The sequence below is a fragment of the Larimichthys crocea genome, chromosome XXIV (genome assembly GCF_000972845.2).
Source record: "Larimichthys crocea isolate SSNF chromosome XXIV, L_crocea_2.0, whole genome shotgun sequence".
Taxonomy (NCBI): Eukaryota; Metazoa; Chordata; class Actinopteri; family Sciaenidae; genus Larimichthys; species Larimichthys crocea.
This window is the reverse complement of record NC_040034.1, coordinates 11,374,926-11,392,822: the sequence shown is the minus strand read 5'-3', so window position 1 is coordinate 11,392,822 and position 17,897 is coordinate 11,374,926. Positions and strand designations below refer to the sequence as shown.

The 17,897-nt window shown below is 40.1% G+C and overlaps 1 protein-coding gene across 9 annotated transcripts in view; it reads right to left on the bottom strand.

Moving 5' to 3' along the window:
• Positions 1 to 13,398, bottom strand: part of unc79 (unc-79 homolog, NALCN channel complex subunit) — a 33,214-nt gene extending 19,816 nt beyond the window's left edge. For 5 of the 9 annotated variants that reach the window (XM_019279529.2, XM_019279531.2, XM_019279532.2 and 2 more), the window contains exons 1-15: positions 13,058 to 13,397; positions 11,461 to 11,581; positions 8,009 to 8,322; positions 7,070 to 7,240; positions 6,763 to 6,858; positions 6,620 to 6,675; positions 5,512 to 5,641; positions 5,314 to 5,378; positions 3,886 to 3,974; positions 3,532 to 3,572; positions 3,320 to 3,348; positions 1,896 to 2,125; positions 1,476 to 1,647; positions 1,094 to 1,324; positions 607 to 797 (exon numbers count right to left, since the gene is read on the bottom strand). In XM_019279529.2, coding sequence (XP_019135074.2) covers positions 607 to 797; positions 1,094 to 1,324; positions 1,476 to 1,647; positions 1,896 to 2,125; positions 3,320 to 3,348; positions 3,532 to 3,572; positions 3,886 to 3,974; positions 5,314 to 5,378; positions 5,512 to 5,641; positions 6,620 to 6,675; positions 6,763 to 6,858; positions 7,070 to 7,240; positions 8,009 to 8,322; positions 11,461 to 11,581; positions 13,058 to 13,079 — 1,958 coding nt within the window. In that variant the 5' untranslated portion in view covers positions 13,080 to 13,397. Of the gene's footprint in view, positions 1 to 606; positions 798 to 1,093; positions 1,325 to 1,475; positions 1,648 to 1,895; positions 2,126 to 3,319; positions 3,349 to 3,531; positions 3,573 to 3,885; positions 3,975 to 5,313; positions 5,379 to 5,511; positions 5,642 to 6,619; positions 6,676 to 6,762; positions 6,859 to 7,069; positions 7,241 to 8,008; positions 8,323 to 11,460; positions 11,582 to 13,057 lie in introns of those variants that run through there. The other 4 variants (XM_019279534.2, XM_019279530.2, XM_010748933.3 and 1 more) reach the window with 4 other exon arrangements.
• Positions 13,399 to 17,897: the final 4,499 nt, after the last annotated feature.

Genomic DNA, 17,897 nt, shown 5'->3' with positions numbered 1-17,897 from the left:
TATAGAGTTCAAGAGTTTCATAGAGTTTCAAAATGTATTTAATTTAAAGTAGGGAGGCAAGTCCAAAGAATTGTGCTGGATTAGCTGATTAAGGCACAGAATTTTCCTGGGGTCTTAACAACTTGTCGTTTTTACATTTGTTTGTGCACAGATTAACCAAACAAGATACCATCTGTAACCTAGCAGTTTCCCCTGCGTACAGTTGCTATGCCAAGATAAGCTAATCACTTCCTGCTTCTAGCACATGAACATCAGAATGATAATCTCCGCAAGAAAGCAAAAAATAAAAGGCCCTCAATCCAAAAAGCATCAGCATTTTTAGTCTGAGATTCTTAAGTGCTGCAAAAGCGTGCATTAAGGCTGAAATATTCACAGTAAAACTCCCTTTTTGGCTAATGAATCTCTGTAGATAGTATTTTTGCCAAAAGCTGTCATTTATTTTTAATGTTTAGACTTCTAAAAAATGGTATACTGTATATTTATATAAGGTATATCATGGATTATGAGAAAATATTTTGTCCTCCCTACCCCAATATGCAATAACATAAGTCTATATTACAAGATTGATGACTACAATATGCAAACACTTTGAGGTGGTGGCTGTACCTGAGCACCTCCCGGAACTCTTTGAGCTGATTGTCGGGCACTTCTGTGCGGATGGCCTCCAGCCACTCAGGCATAAAGCACTCCCACAGTGGTTGACTGATGACGTTGTAAGGTATCAGACACAGGATCCGGTTCAGGCCCTCCTTCAGCTGGGTCACTGTGCTACATGATTTGTCCCAGTAACCTCCCACCTGGGGGGAAAGGTATGCACAGACTAACTTAGATCACAGCCAAGAGAGGTCAGATAGTGACCTGCCCTTCATAATTTTAAGCTGTTATTGACAAGGTGATTTAATGATATTCTTCATTTAGTGGTTGAAATAAGTTAGGAGCTATAACTGAGATAAACAGGAGATACAATGTGCATTGGTCATGTTAGTTCGTCTTAGTTGTGTTTTTTGAACAAACCATTAACATCCAGTATCAGCATCATCTATATCCTCTATAATTCCTGAACCATATACTGTTTAGTTGATCTGGGTCTTACCCTTGCAAATTCAACAGGCTTGGGCAGCAGACACATGACCATCACATCAAATCGCACTTCACACACTGTCTTTAGCCACTTGGTGACAAACTGAGGCTTTAGTTTTTCCACCAGGCTTCCGACCTCATCATCCATCATGTAGGCAGTGGAGTGAAACCACTGGAAGACCATGCTGACCAGCCGAGCCAGACTCTCTGTGGGCGTGTTCTCATTAGGGGTGCACAGGCTCACCTGGCGAAAGTCAGAGAAGTAAACTAATCAGTCAGGCGATTATGACTTCTGCAAGGCAGTGAATTCAACAGAGGCCTTGTACTGTACACATCCTTATCTCACATCTCCTTGTTATAAACAGACACAGGAAAAGGCCTGTGATTACACGCACCAGGAACCAGATGCCAAACTGACTGAGGAGCCGCTGGTCGTGCTGGTCGTCCTCCTTGTTATCGAATTCAATGTTGTCCAGAGAGTGGTGAGAGGCGGACAGGCCCATCTGACGCCGCCTGTTCAGCTCAAATTCACGTTGTTCTGCATGTATTTCTGCCTCCTTGAGAAGGCTGGATTGAAATTGTGAAGACAGGAGGGATAATAGAGGATTCACAGAGGTGCAGAGAAGACATAAAACAGATATATTAGCAGGGAAAGAGCAGGAGGGGAATAAAAACACAAACCTGAGACAACACATACATTACTAATCTAATTTCATGGAGTATTGTTGTCTGTGTAAAAACATGTCTCACAGCATTACAGGCATATGCCCGGTAACAATGGCTGTGTTATATCAGTGTAAACACTGTGGATGTACCTTATAACAGCTTCCACAGTGCACACTAGCTCCTCCGCTCCGCACTCCCGGGTGTTGATGGGAGGGGGCGAGGTCTGGTACAGATGGGTCTCCGCCGCAGCCCCCACCTCACTGCTGTGGTGGTTGACATGGCAACGCTTGCAGTAGCGGACAGGCCGGTTGCCATGGCGCCCACAGCAGCCAGCCGAGAAGCAGGTGACCACAGCCCTCCTAACATGAGAGCTACAGTTCTACAAAGCCAAGAAACAGTGGAAAGGAGGAGGCAGAGGAGGAGGAGAGATCAATTTACTTCTATTCTGGGCAGAAGGCAACAAAACACAGCAGATTAGCCAATAACGCCTGATGACAAGCCTCTAAAAATAAACATATTTCCAGGCCTCAAAAGCAAGTAACTGGCAATGAATATCACCCTCTCTAATATGCATTTCTTTAGAGATGTTGATCTGTCTACATCTGCAGTAATAGAAAAAGTCTTTATGCGTCCCCACGGTGTCTCAGGTTTCTAAAAATAAAAAGCATGGCACAAGGGAGCCATCCTAATCTGATCAGCCTCTAATCTTGTGCCATTAGAGGGATGCAGTGCTCCCTATCAAATTAACATATCTGTCCTCTGATGGTGGGCTTTCTCATTCACCTGTCTGGCTTTCAACGACAAAAAAACCCTGAAATTACTGATGTTGTTGTTCTTTACAGTATGTTCTATCTTGAGCATCAGGGTGTATTTATAAGTGGCTACTCTCAAATGAAGAGTAATGCCTCAGTTAATGATGACAGAGCTGCTGTAAATCCAGGTAGGAGTTTAAAGGGCTTTCTGAAATGAGTGTGACAAATCCTGATCAGGAGGGGGGCTATGGATTATAAACTGCTGGACAAACCAGGACAGAGGCCAGCTGTTTCCCCTGACAATACCAGTCGACTGCTTAGAATACCTGAGATTATCTCACACTCGGTTTTTCCGGTGTCTCCTTGGAAACCAGCAGGGAGCACTTGCCCTCAGCAGTGCGTTCAACAACAGCGAACAAACATCACGCCCCAGCAGCTTCATTTGAAATGATTTGGCCTTTACAGAGCTGCTCCGATGAATGAGGAAAACATTTCAGGTTCATAAATAAATGACCTTGCTACGGATCACAGGTAAAATGGATTTCATGAAATATCAGGTTCAATCTGTTGCTATTTTCAGTGACACTACAATTTGAAGCATTCGTACTGTTTGATCTGAGTTTCGGGTGCTCTGGCTAGGCCAGGACTTCATTAATTTCAAGATGAGGTTGATCAGTAATAAAAAAAAATGGACAATTATGGAAAATCACTGGATAATATTCAGTATGATATCATGCTGTAATGGGATAGATCACACTGAATATGAGCAAAAGAGAAAGTAAACAGTGATTAATGTTCATGTTGCAATACAAATATCTTACCTTCTTTTGACATATGGCAGATATCTCTGCTGTAAAGACAAATTTGAAAAAATGAACCAAAGTAAGCGCTTCTGTATATTGTAGATTAAATTAAATATATTAAAATAAATAAAAATGTACTGTATATACAGTACAGTATATACAGTATGTCGCTTTGTCTGCAGGAAGCAAGACCGGCTGAAAGAAACTCCTTTGTGTTTGCGATCTCTCACCTTGAGGCAGGAGAACATCAACAAGCCATTCTGCATGGTCTCTGAAAAGGTCAAAGAAAGGTGTAAATAATACTTGAGTTATAGGCAAACCATATATATATATATATATATATATATATATATTCCTACATGCTGGAGAAAAGGGAAACAAGTGGCTGCGTAGTTTTGTGGTGTTTTGTGGTGATGATCTCATTATCAGCACAAGAGAATTATGTAACCATGGCGATGTATTTCCCCTGGGTTAACATGAGGAATAATGAGGCAGGCAGTAGGTGATGCATGTTTGGAATGGCATCTTATTGAAGGAGGGGGAGGATCCGGGGCATGGAGAAAAGAGGTGAAACAGATGCATACCCTGCTATCCTCTGGCTGCACTCCTCGCATATATAAAGAGGAGGTGGCTTGTCTCCCAGGGCAACAGAAAGAGTAGGATCTATACACATCTGTAAAGTAAGACAGGTGGCATTAGAATATGGACGTGGTATTTAAAAGGTGAATATGCTGATGTTTTATTTCCACGCAAGAAACTATTTTTGTTCCTTTAATTGACTGCACACAAATTAATACATGTGTTAAATCACAAAAAGTGATATAACACTATATAAGTAATACAAATGATTTTGCCATTAATAACAAAAAGAGGGTATACTTTTAAGGAATGACAATTTTCATGAATCCACCAACTGAATTTATAGCAAACATAACAAAATGATGTATCCTGTGAAGCAAACATTTCACCCATTCTCTATTTTTAAACCACGAGCTGTCACTGTGACTTTATGTAAAACACACAGATACATTTAGCTTCTTCGCTGTTGTTATGTTTTCTGTTGCAGTTGGACATGCTGTCAAATGATGTGCTCTGAAGAGATAAAGTTCAACCCCTATAGACTCTTGCCAAAAAAAAATGGTACCCCTTCCCCCTTCCCCCTTCTCCCTTCTTAATTAAATTAATACTTAATTCATAATTTTCTTACAGTTCCTTAGAATAGCATGCAAAACACTACATTTAATGCAGCTAACATTTTCCATTTGTCTCTCTCACGTACTACTAGTATATGAGGGTAGTACATCACAGTCTTGCCCAAGAAATCATGCCACACCTATACCTGTCTCCCCACGCCTCTGTGTGGATGGCTGCGTGCATATGCTGCGCTCTGTTCTCTTGCAACCTGTGCCTGGCCCTGTGCTAAACCTCAATGCTCATGGCCTCAATGTTCAGATGGCGCACTGTAATTTACTGCGCTCACTTGATGCCACCCTACCCTCAAGGGCTGCGTGGGGTCATCGCTTCCAATTAAGCCCCCCTCCCCCTGTGCCCCCCTCCCTGCTCCTGGTAATTGAAATCTGGCCCCTGTCCGTGCCCCTGTTCCTACTCTATTTGTCAGATTTGAACACAGTTGAGTAAAGGCAGGCGGAGCTGATAAAGCAGAGCAGCAGCAGCAGCAGGGTCCGGTGTAAAGACGCATAGAAGTTGATATCATTACTCCATTCCCACAGCTGCCTGGGCATGCACTGATTTATTTACAGAGGGGTTCACAAAAGTAAACAGGCCTATACGCTCGGTTGAACTCTGCAAGGCAATCTGGCACATGCCCCATGCATCCCAGTTGAAGCTCTCTAGGGATGCAGCTTTTATATACACAGAGCCCTACTAATCTATCCTCTTACGGTAACAAGGCATTGCAGACGGCATGTGGGATCTTTTTTTATGCAATCAACAGCCATAAATGCAGCAGTGATTTAAGAGTTAATGTTTAATATATTTAAGACTGAAGTCACCTTGACAGCAGGTTTATTGATGGCATTGTGGCACTCGATATGTTGACAGTGGATGGGGTTCCAGGCTGATCCAGGAAATTAAAAAGAGACAGAAGATTGGCAGTAGGGAATGGGAAAAAGGAGAAAATAGGGAATAGGTTAGACCTTTAGTCAGCTCAAGGACAGATCAAGCAGCAGATGTGACATTAAGAGTCTGACCTGTGTACTGTAGCCCCCTGTATTCACTGATGGCTCCTGGTGGTTTCAAGTTGGGCCAGTAATGAAACAGCATCTGTACTGCTGGAGGCTTTACTTGGGATGGGCCATAAGATATGACATAAAGAAGGTCCTGGACACAGTATGAAAACATCAACAGTAATTACAAATGCAATGATATTCAAATACATTTGCATACTAATAAAGGCAACAATTTAAAGTTTTTTATTTCATTTTTTATTATATCCATTAGGTAAAGACTAAATGTTGCCTGAGGACATTCATTGCTCAATATATATGAAACATTGAAGTCCATACTGCTCTCATGTCTCTAAATATGAAGCTAGCACCAGGAGACCTTTAACTTAGCTTAGAAGGTCATGTACAAACAAGTTCTGGATACTTCTGGGCTGTTTTTTTATACTTCAGTTTTTGTGTATGGGTTGATTAGCTTTTTATTTTTTACCTTTAAACACAGCCAGGGTAGCTGTTTCCTCCTCTCTCCAGTGTTTATACAAAGCTAAGCTCTTCTGACTCAAGCCTCATATTGAACACACATTTGTAAGATCTTCTGTTTCAGCAAGAAAGTGTGGATTTCTCCAAAAGTGAACATAGTTCACGTGAGCAATACGATATTGTGTAGAGAGTTTTTATATTTTGGCCAGGCAGTGTTTTCAAAGATATTTAACTAGTTAGTGAAAGCATGAAATTCCAGGTTTTGTTCCAGATGTAAGATCTCATTTAACTTCATTCAAAGTCTCGGTGATATTTGTTAGTACTCTAATAAGTAAAATATATTGCCCATGAAGACAGCCTTTCTTAATAGTAAGTAACGTAGCTTCCTTCATGTGTTTTTAGACAGTTATTTAAAACCTTTTTAAAACTTACTTCATTCCTTAAATGAAGTAGCCATGCAGACTTGCTTATAGTTCTTTCATTGGCGCTGTAGTTTTTTCTGGGCTCACATGGTAATCATTGTTTAACATTGTTAACCGTTTTAATTTCTCATAGCAACCGCTGCAATACACACATCAATATTTGTCTATAGAATATAGAAAGTAAATCCCAAGAACACAAATGACTGTATGTCTGCATTATGTGTTTAGAGTACCTTCCATACTTCCTGTTTGTGCTTCATTAGACACTCCAACAATTGACAGTGATATACTAGAAAGAAGTAGAGAAGAGAGCCGTTACTACACACCATTACAGTGTGGGGTGTATTTGTACACATGCTTCAAAACAATGGTTTACCTGGATTTGAGGTATACTGCATTGCAATCATGAGCATGGAGGAGGCAGACAGATTGACATAGGCTGGGACTCCACCCTCCCGCCGAGTGGAGCCCACTACAGACATGCAATGAAGAGAAGGAGAAAAAGAATGGTAATTACTAATGATTTACGATAGTAGTATAGATGCTAGAATTGATTTATGTAACTCATGTTTAAGTTTTGGGTTAAATATCAAAGCTTATTGCTTGATAACTTGATAGGACTTAATGGCATAACATTTTAATTGAATAAATCACCAACTATCTTTTTTTTCATTTATACTCACATATAGCCATGGGGAGGAAAGAGGTGCTCAGGTACTCAATGATGTCTTTGTGGAGGAAAGGGGGAAATGTGGCTAAAGTGGAGATCATAGTATAGGGCAAAGTGCTGAGAATATCATCACTGAGAAAGGGCAGGAGGCAAGTTGTTGTGTAAAATATGGACTGTCCCAGATCTGATGAGAAAGTGAAAAGGCAAAAAAAAAAAAAGGAAAAAAAAGACAAAGAGAGATACACAGACACTCATTCAATTAACGGTACATACAGTATTCACATACTGTATGCAGCCACAGATGTCAAAGTTACATGACATTTCAGCCATTTAACAGTATAACAGTGGAAAAAAAAGAGAACATCTGGAATATGAGGTTCAGTTAAGGGCGATGAGCTTTCTTTAAAAGCCACTGAAGTAAGGTTTGCCCTCAGGAAAAGTAGAGCATTCTAGTCAAGGAGATGGGTTTTCATGCTTTTGAGCTTTTTTTAACAGTGGTAAAATATTCATGAAAAACAAGAGCACTGACTGTGATGCAGCCTTGAGCCCGTGGAAAAACAGTGTGGAAATATGTCATTCTCAGCTCTATTCTAAATGTATTAAAAAAAAATAAAACATTACATTTGCCTATGTGTGCTTCTTCGTTTAACTTATATATTTGCACATGACAACATAATTAAAACATTTCTCCCACTTTACATAACAAACATGCAGTCAAGTATGATACACAGAAGAGAAGGCCTATATCTGGGGTATCCAATGGCTTATGAACGATTAAGTTGACAGGATCCAGCGTGCTCCCAATCACCCCCATGCATCCCTCAAGATCCTCAGCAGGACTTCTCTTCTCCAGTTACAAAAGAGGCCAAAAAAGCAGCAGTGGCTTCATGCAGAGGCCAGACGGCTCGGGGATGATGATGACAAACAGTGGTGCACTGGGGCCTTGACTCACCATGCTGACCGTGCTGCAGCAGGGGCACCAGGTCAAGCAGGGTCACGAGGGTCACATAGAGGCCCTGATAGTCCAGAGAGGGGTACTCTGAGAGCTGAGCGTCCCGACTCTGCTGCCCCTGCCCCCCGCGGTCTGACGGGGCATCGCGCAGAACGCTGTAAAGGAGGGAGCGAGTAACTGTAGGGTTGATGGAACTGACTTGTGGTCTTAGAGATGGGGTGAGTGGGAATGGCACAGGAAAAAGACACATGGTCATGGGCACGGCCAAATTGGAAGCTTCCTGGTTCTCCTTCCTGCCTGTGCGGGACAGAATGCTGCTCCGGGGCGGGAGGGGAGGGGAGGGAGGGTAGGGGAAGGGAACAAGGGAAAAAAAGAGACAACAAAGACACAAAAAAACAGCACATTACATTGAAATGGCACTACAGAGACAGCGTAAATAGAAAAAAACAAACCCAGATAAACCCCACATAGGATGCAGTGTCTCACTATTTGACTGTATCACTGAAGGCACGGGCAATTTTTCCCTGCTTTGTCTGTTCAGAGTGACTTTAAATCAATTTATCTTGTTTTGTCTATCTTTGCACTTGGAAAACAAAAAAAACATGAGCACAAACTGCAATGATCACTGCATCTCATGCGTATCTGGTGACAAGGAGCAAAAATATAAAAAATGGCATGTTTTCAGTGGCAACCCCATACTTCTCCAAAAAGGTACAGTGCAAATGACTGTCCCTCGATGGCTGCCATCTTCCAATCAGCAAGGTCAGAGGCTACCATGCGAAAAAGGCCAATGAGCCGTGGAATTTGAAAAAAATAAAAAATAAATTTCCTTGTCTTTAGTGGGGCTGTCAAGGATGGGCGTGACACCAAATTGGTTCGGGAAAATACAGAGGTGACACTTTTGAAACATGCTTCAGCCAGTAATAAACATGTGTGTGAGGTTAGATCAAGTGCTCCTAGGTCACAGCACATGTTTATTGCACCAGAGAAATAATGTCCGTATGCATACGTTATGATACTGTATCAGTATCATCAGGAGAAATAATGAGATCCAACAGGCATATGGATTCAGGTTTCTAAAATAAATGTAACAACTAATCTACGGTAGAGGAAAAACTATAATGACAAAGGAATAGGTTGTATCAGGGGGAGATGACTGGTAGCATTATGTTTGTGAGCTAATGCAGGATGGACAATTGTGTTTGCTGTCCCCTGGGAAAGGTGGTGGACATACTCAATTTTAAGAGAGGAAAAACAAAAGGAAAAAACTAGTTGGGTTGAGTGTGGAGCATCTAGGGTGGAGGAAGGGGAAGGGGGGGCCAGAGAGCATTGCTCTTTTTACTGCACATTATCAAAGAGCTAAGCTGTTCTATCAGGTAAATGATTGGGATTTATCGTGAGAGCCCAGATTATAAATGCTGATGTACTGTTTTGTTTTTTGTAGTTTTAATTTGAAAGGTCACTCAAAAAGTAGAGTTACAGCATTCTCGGCAAGTGAGAAAGGGGATTTCATTTCATTTCAAGATTTTTGAACATATCATTAGCTTAACAGTTTATACTGTCAACAGCAGAATGTAACATTTTCTGACTTATCCCCTCAAAGTTATACTCTGTAAGATTTTAGTCAGTGTAGATTCACTGATAAAAGCTGCGTTTATTATGCAGCTTAAACTCAAACAAGACTTATTCACAACAACAGACTGTATCTCAGAGTATGACTTTTTCACTGCCCATTTCTCATATAGAAAACATCATTCTTTTGAACAATGAACAGACATAAACAGACACACTCACACGCACACATTGAATATATACACACGAAAGACATACACATATGTGCACACATACATACATACATACAAACGACACAAAAATTTACAAACATATACGACACATAAAACACATGTAGAAATGCACTGATACAGACACATGACATACGTTGACTGTCAAACCCTGCGCTGTCAGTACAAAATCATTGACTATGTGTGTAGCAGTAATTCAAAGCATGATCACACTTTCTAAATTAGCAGATTTTCAGGTGTGTGAGGTGGAAACAAAACTGTGCCACATCTAAACCAATGTCAGACAACGCTACATATGATTTCTGATCCCTACAGTCAGTTCTTACAAGTGATACACAAAGTCAACGTGGCTCAGTCTGACTGACAAAAGCCTCTTCTTTAAGGAGGCATATATAATTGTCACTGAATAGAAAAACTGAACCCTAAAATCGGTGGTATGAATCAACAACAAGCTCCTTTGGCCAATTTAGTGTTTCTTTCCAGAAATATGACTCACTTTTCAAGGCTCACTACTCTCACTTCCTCTCTCTCTCTCTTTCACTCTCTCTGTCTTTCTTTTTCTCTCTCTCTTCACACCAAACTTCAGAAGGCACAAGCGTATGGATAATCCTAGAGTCCCTGCTGGGGAAACCAGACCCCTCTAATGGTGGGAGGGAATTATTTGCTTTGCATATCTAAAGCTAAGAGGCTCTGCTTCGGGGGGTGGGGAAATATCAAGGAACTGTTAAAAGTGCCATCATAGCGAGTGATTCCTTTCGCACTCAAATGACACCGAAAATCACTCGAGTTTACACAGATTTCCCACAGTCCTGCCATGCTCCAAGACATATGAGAGCCCATGTTTAAAACACTACTGGTGCTGTGCAGCTCTTCGGCAAAGCACAAAGTAACCAGGATACTCTGTGATCATCATTCAGCAGAGAAATAATCCTTCTGGAGCAGAGGCATAAAGTGTAGAATTGAGGCCGACTGCCAGTCTCAAATAGATTGCACCATAAGCTGATAATAATGATAAAAGTAGGACATACAAGTTCTGCCTGCAGTAATTCAAGCCTTTTTGTAAATTAGCTCGAATAAGTTAGGACACCGCTAAACCAAACCATTTTAAATACAGACGTATCCTTCCACCGCAGTGCATTTAAATATAGAAAGGGAAAAGACACATCATGAAATAAGATGTGTCCAAAATGGCTGCCTACTTGACCTGTGTTGGAGGAGGAAATAACATGCTGTTCCTTCCTTAGGCTTCCACAGCACCCAGGGGAGCAGGCTGACCCTGCAACAGCCGAGCTGGAGGAGCTTCCCTCTCCGTCAGCCCCTCTGGGAAGGACACAACAACAGGCTGCCCCAGGGAAATGTTTGTTCATCTAGCAGCCGTCCACTGAATCAATAAACACTGATCCATCTATCGCTGCTTTAACAAAACACCATACCTCCATCCTACAGTCTCTATGTTCTACTATCTGTCAGGCCACTTCACTAACTTCCTTTTGACATGCGTAATTCACATTATCCCTTTAATGGTGTCACTGTCCTTCCTTTCAGAAAGTGTGTCAGCTACTGTCAGTTTTCTGATCATGAAGGAGGCTAAAATATCAAACATTCTACAGTCTGTTACTTCACCTGTTGGCTCCAGAGCAGGGTACTTACCTGAGCAGGGTTTGGGAAAAGTATTTCAGTGTGTTTGCAATGTCTGTTCCGGAGGGCACAGGGTAAATATTGTGTTGCACACGGTTGTGATACTCTTGCAAGTATCGTATCTTAGAGGCAACTAGACAAAATAAAGAGCAGAGTAACAAGCAAAATCAACACTAGTGAGACTATCATCAAGGGTAAAAATATCTGAGCACAGAGACATGCATGAAGCTTCTGTTGTTGTTGCCTGGCTAAAATTAATCTAAGACACCGTGCAGCATATAACGCTCCAATTATCAAGTCAAACAAAGAGTCTGTGTTCCCATGGCTCTCTGGCCTTCACCAGGTGACCTTTTTGGTATACTAGTGAGGTCACAGGAAGCCCCAGAGGAGGCGGTGAACTATTGCTTACAGAAACAAGCTTGTGTACAAAAGGTTGCCAGTTCAAGTCCCAAGACAAGCTGGGAAACTCTGCTCAGGGGGGTGAATACAAGAGAGGGCTTACTCATCCCTTAACAGATAATGCTGAGGGACATTTTCAGCAATGAGTCCTTTGCTGCTTTCTATATTGAACCACTCCCTCAGGTCACCGGTTTAGGTATGAATGTGTTACTGGTTCTTTTTGCTTTGCTGAATGCAAGTTAAAATAAGTTGGAATGGGTGATCGCTGACCCAATTTCTGTGACTTTGGGCAGTAGTGTTTAGCTTCTTCCTTGACCTGTAAATGACAAACCCTAAAATAAAAAATAACAGCTGCAGGCTTTGTGTGGTAAAAGCCTGTGCTGCAATACACACTACAGCACACATGTTTCTATTTTTCTTACATTTACAGCTAAAAATTGTTATATTTTTAAACACATTGTGATGCCTAAACACATAACAGCTGTTGTAATGTGTTGTTTAACAGCAGAAGTGTAATCACACGAGCAGGGTTCATCCTTAGCCGGATTAATTCTTCCATATACTGACCACTAAACAAAATAAGCAACACACAACTTTTAGCCACTTGAGATGGAAGCCCCAAACACCAAGTTTGACCCCATATTTTATGTCTAAGATGATTGAGAAGTGTGCAGAAATCATTCAGTAACATGGAAGACAATCTGAACACATAGGCTGTATTCCACCTGTTCCAAAGCAATCGGAGGAAAGAGGAGCAAGGTGTGATTAATCCACATTATTGATCAATCTAATGCCACCATATTTGTTCGCTAAGAAAAATAAATAAATCTGCCAGGTCGACCTTGAATCCAGCAGCACACCTCGCTTTTCGCACGCACCTCATCCAACCACGTCAATCAAAAAAACAAATAATTAAATAACATGACGACTGTGCTATCTAACACATGGAATTGTCTCTCTAAATATGCCGAGAAATACACAGATATATAGCCTATACAGTGTGTTCCTCTGTGCTTTGAGCCCTCCAGCCATCCTCTGCAGTGAGAGGACGTGTTGCAACCTGCCATGGCAACCGCGGTTTCATCACCAAGGACAGCTCCCCTCATACGCTTTTCTTGGTTAAAACAAAAATCACATTTCCAGTTTCCAAACCCCTATGACAAGACAGGAGGAAAAACACACACACACACACTCACACAGCCGTACTTACACTGCTCTGCCTTCGTAGACATTTCGCAGACACTTGGTGACACATAAAACCCAGACTGTCAATTGTTTTAGTGTTTTTTTTTTCCTCCCCGGCGTTGTGTTTCCCTCAGTCGTGAAAAAGTGAATATACCCCCCTTGCAGCCCAGGCTCGGCTTGATTGTACCACTCTGCGCGATGGATTTATACGCTGTGGCTTTTTTAGCGGTGGTGCGGTCGTTTTGGCGAGCTTTTAGAGGAATTGAACCGAAGGAGACCCATTTTGAGAGTCGTTTTTTTAATTCTAAGAATTTGATTGCTCCGTGGCGGTAGAGAAATGTTCGTATACATCTGCCACAGTACACCTTTCCAAATGGACTGATCCGGCTTTGACAAATTGTCATTCAAGAAATCCAACAACCCTTTCAGCCCACTGTGAAGTGATTATAGGAGGGGAAAAAAACACCGACCTGAGTGTATTTATAGAGATATTCCTGCGCATTTGTGTATATGTGTTGCATATTTAAAAAAAAGGCTAAACATGCAACAGATGGTTGTCATTGTTATAATCGTAATCGTGACATATCCTGGATGACAAATATATCTTCACATACATTTTTGTTTTCATGTTTTAGGAATTTAGATTTTTTTCCTTTCCTTTTTCTTTTGTAAATATTATATTACATTTTCTAATTGTAATAACAAGCAGTGACTAAATTAATCCCCATGATCACCTGAAGGTCTTAAAGAATAAATTATCATTAAATGTATTTATTTATTATCTATAAAGTCACATATATTGCATTCTTTATGTCTGCTATAATAGCTGCCTTTTCTAAATTAGGTTCTGTATCATTTTCTAGGAGCAAAACTGAAAGATAAACAAAGTTCAGTGTCTTGAACACTGACAGACCCTTCCCATTATAGTTTCTGCCAAGAACTGTTGGAGTGTTTCCATTTCTTCTCCAGCTGACTGGGAGCAACATCATGTCACTGCAGTCAGGACCCAAAATGACCCCACTGTGCTACTGTTTGTGTTGAGGCAAATATTAAGCATTGTCCAAACATTTCAGTAATCAGATCAGTCAGCAATTGTTTTGTTAATTCACTTATTTTAGAAATAAAACATACCACAGCAGTTATCATATCAAAGTCTTTATACAGAGGGACATTTTCATCATGCTTCAGACTAATAAAACTTTACTTCTCTTTATAAAACTTTACACATTGGTGGGATATGTACACAATATTTGGTTGCACTGGTGTCTTCCTGAATGCAGAGTTCTTGCAGAAGTCATGGTCTGGGACTTGATCTCTGCCGGTACTCTGAGACGTTATGCATGATGCATCCAGCCGGGGCCAAGAGAGCCAGAGTGAACACACATAAGGCAAAGACAGATTGCTGTAAGAAAGTCCATCAGAAGATATATAAATAGAAAGAACATAAATGGTCAATTAATAGATATTATGTTTTTTTGTAACAGACTTAAACAACTGCACGAAGGATGACATATGGTGCACATTGAAAGGCACTGTAGCTCACTCCTGTCATCAGCTACACGTTAGATGGAGAGCACCAAACACCTGACTCCAGAACAGAGATGCCCCAATCTCAGTGACTCATCCAGTGATGTCACAGCAGTCACCATTTATATCTACCTACCATATTATTCCCTGCGTCCCTCTGCACTTTGATATTCCTCACTTGAGCCAGGCTTTGCAAAAGCCCCTGTGCATGTCCCAGAGGACAGATCAACAGATTTATATGGTATAAACACTAGCCGCTATGTTGCAGTTTCATCATGGGATCCCTTTACAGAGGCCAGAGCTTCATACTGACTTATAGATAAGAAATGAATAAACCATCTATTCCACTCTGCAGGCAGGGAAACACAGTTCGCTTGAATTCCTCACATTAGTGGCAGTACAGTGAAGTATCACAGATACTAGGCTAACTTTCTTGCACTGTTTGTATTATTTGTGTCCCAACATGGGCTTGACAGTTGGATTTACTGTAGTTTAGTTCCCAGTTAACACAAGAACATTATACATATACATGTTGATACAGTTAAACAACCTGAAGATGTCTGTCCATTCAACTTATGCTATACAAGTACTAACAAAGATATTGAGTCCTACCACTGCCCCGATCCTTTCCTTTGGTGGCTTGCTGTAGAGGGATGACCTTTGATTTTCTTGAATAGATTTTATCAACCTGGGCCGAGTCAGCTGGGTCAGTGTGGGTCTCCTTAGTACAGAGAACATCTTTCTGCTCACGCAGTCACTCTCCTCTACTGTACATAAATGTTTCTGTGGAAATATCTCCTCATATCCTGTGAGATGTAAACAGTCACAACTTTTATCTAATTCCCATCACTGTTCCTGGGAGGAGTTACCGCCACGGGCCAAAGACACTCATGTAAACACACTGACCAAGTTCTCATCAGGATAAAAAATCTGGCCTTGTCTGTGACAATACAGGTTAAAATGAACTGAATTGGAAAAACTATTGCCAAAAATAGTGATTCTACATTATGATGAAGTCTCTGTTGCAGTTTTTTGAAGAATGCAGTTGTACTTAAATTAATAGCAATCAACTGAGCTGACAGTTCTTAAAAATTACTGTTTTTAAAAGTCTATATGGATCAAGTAGTCAATGTAAGTTTTCAATAGATAGTCAGTATTTTTGACAATAATATAGAAATATTTGCGATAAAGAAACAGCTTTCAATAACTACATGAGTCACCACTCAGATCATGAAGAAACTAATTTTACTGAGAGATTTATCATCAGTGTCCAACATATTATAGATATCAAGTTTGCGCATAAACTACTGCACATAAAAATGGAAATAAAATGCCAAAACATTCAGGGTCTGAACTGAATTACTAGGCATGCCCGCCGACTTGTGAGGGACATGATTAAGGATAAAAACAGCTGAATTATCTGGGGAAAATGAGGCCATGTGTTCTAGATAGAAATATTTTTTTCAGGTTTGCACCAAACCTGAATACAAAGTGGAAAAACTTCCAAAGAAAAACTTTAGGTCCTTTATCATCCTATAATCTACAAAAACAATTAATATAAACATAGGGTCACTCAGTTCTCCAAATGAATGACTCATATGTTTCACTTAGTCTGTAGATGTTTCACTTAGTCTGAAGATGTTTAACAGATTATCTATGAAATATGTGATGTGTGACAATGAATGAACATAACCAGGATAGTTAACTAAACCTTAACCACAGTGGAATTATATGAGAAAGTGGTTTTATTTGTGAAGCTCAGCTTATTAGCTGTTGAAATATTACAAATACTCTATAAACTATCTGTCAGCGGACTATCTAAATAAGGTGTTACCCAACATTTGAGGCTTCTTTCAGGAGTTCTTATTTATTATCATAATTACACTGTATAAAATCATGACTTTTAGGCTTTTTTAAATGTATACATTTTCAGAATTCTGTTTATAGCAACTGCAAAAATTTACTTGAAGTCCATGATGATATGATTAAAAAGAAAAACCATACTTTACAGTGTGTGCCAAAGAGGCTTTGGCCTACATTAGATGTATTATGTCGCCCTCAACAGGACACCAAAGGAACTTCAATCAGCTGAAGAGCATCCAAAGTTTTGGCCTGAAAGCCTTTAGTAATAAAATAACTTCCAAAATCATGACCTCTGTAACAACTTAATGTGTTACTTCATTAAGAAACTCTCATAGCACATTACACTGCAAAAATCTTCTACATACTGCCCCTAGCTGCATGGAGTATATAAATTTGATGGTTTTAAGCTTCAGCATAAATGTTCATGGGCTAAATTCGTAAAATATCTTATAATTATAGTGATTTCACGCAGACAGACCTCTGAGAAAGAGATAAAAGCTGATAAATAATAAAGAAATATGATGTTTCATTAGGGAATTATGTGGGTTTTTTTTATTTTTTATTAAACTATACTTTACTTTCCACCATAGTAGTTCATCACTACAGTGTGACCGCTTAGCCCTCTATAAAATTAAAGATATTCTCATCTAAAGAAAAACGTAAAAGAAGTTTTTATAAAATATGACGTAAAAGTAGGCATCTCTCATAATTTCCACTGCCGCAAATACACCGCTAGAGGGCGTGCGCAAATGTATTATTGCACAAGATGCTCGGAGTACTGACGGGCCTCTTGACCAGTCGGCGCACAGCATTAAGAATCCATCAAGCTAACCAAAACACAGGAAACAGAGTTAATACACTTCCAAATTAATTAGATAGATAGATAGATAGATAGATAGATAGATAGATAGATAGATAGATAGATAGATAGATAGATAGATAGATACTTTATTTTTCTTTATACTTTATTTATCCCAAGTTGTGAAATTACAGTGCAGCAGCAGCATTACACACAGTGACGATAGACAACATGAGAATAAAAATATAAAGAACAAATTATACATAATAAAAAATATCAAAATAGCAATAGTAAATACAATATATTGTACAAAAGTATATACAGCAAATTGGCACTGTTGATTTAGTGCAAAGTAAGAAAGGTGAAAATGTGCAATGCGTGTTATTGTGTGAGGAAAAATACGCAGTGACTGTAAATTATGACGTGAGTTTTTAGCTGTTATTATACAGTGTGATGGCATGTGGCAGGAACGACTTCCCGTATCTGTCCCTTTGACAGCGGAGTTTATATCGTCGTGTGGGCTTATTTACCGAATGGTGGGTATTTACATCCTTTCACAACAACTCTTTATTGAAATTACTACCATACATGAGTCTGGAGCGGCTTTTATCGGACAAACGGAGAATTGTAATATCCCCACGACTTTATTTTGAAAGTCTCAACCGGAAGAGCGGTT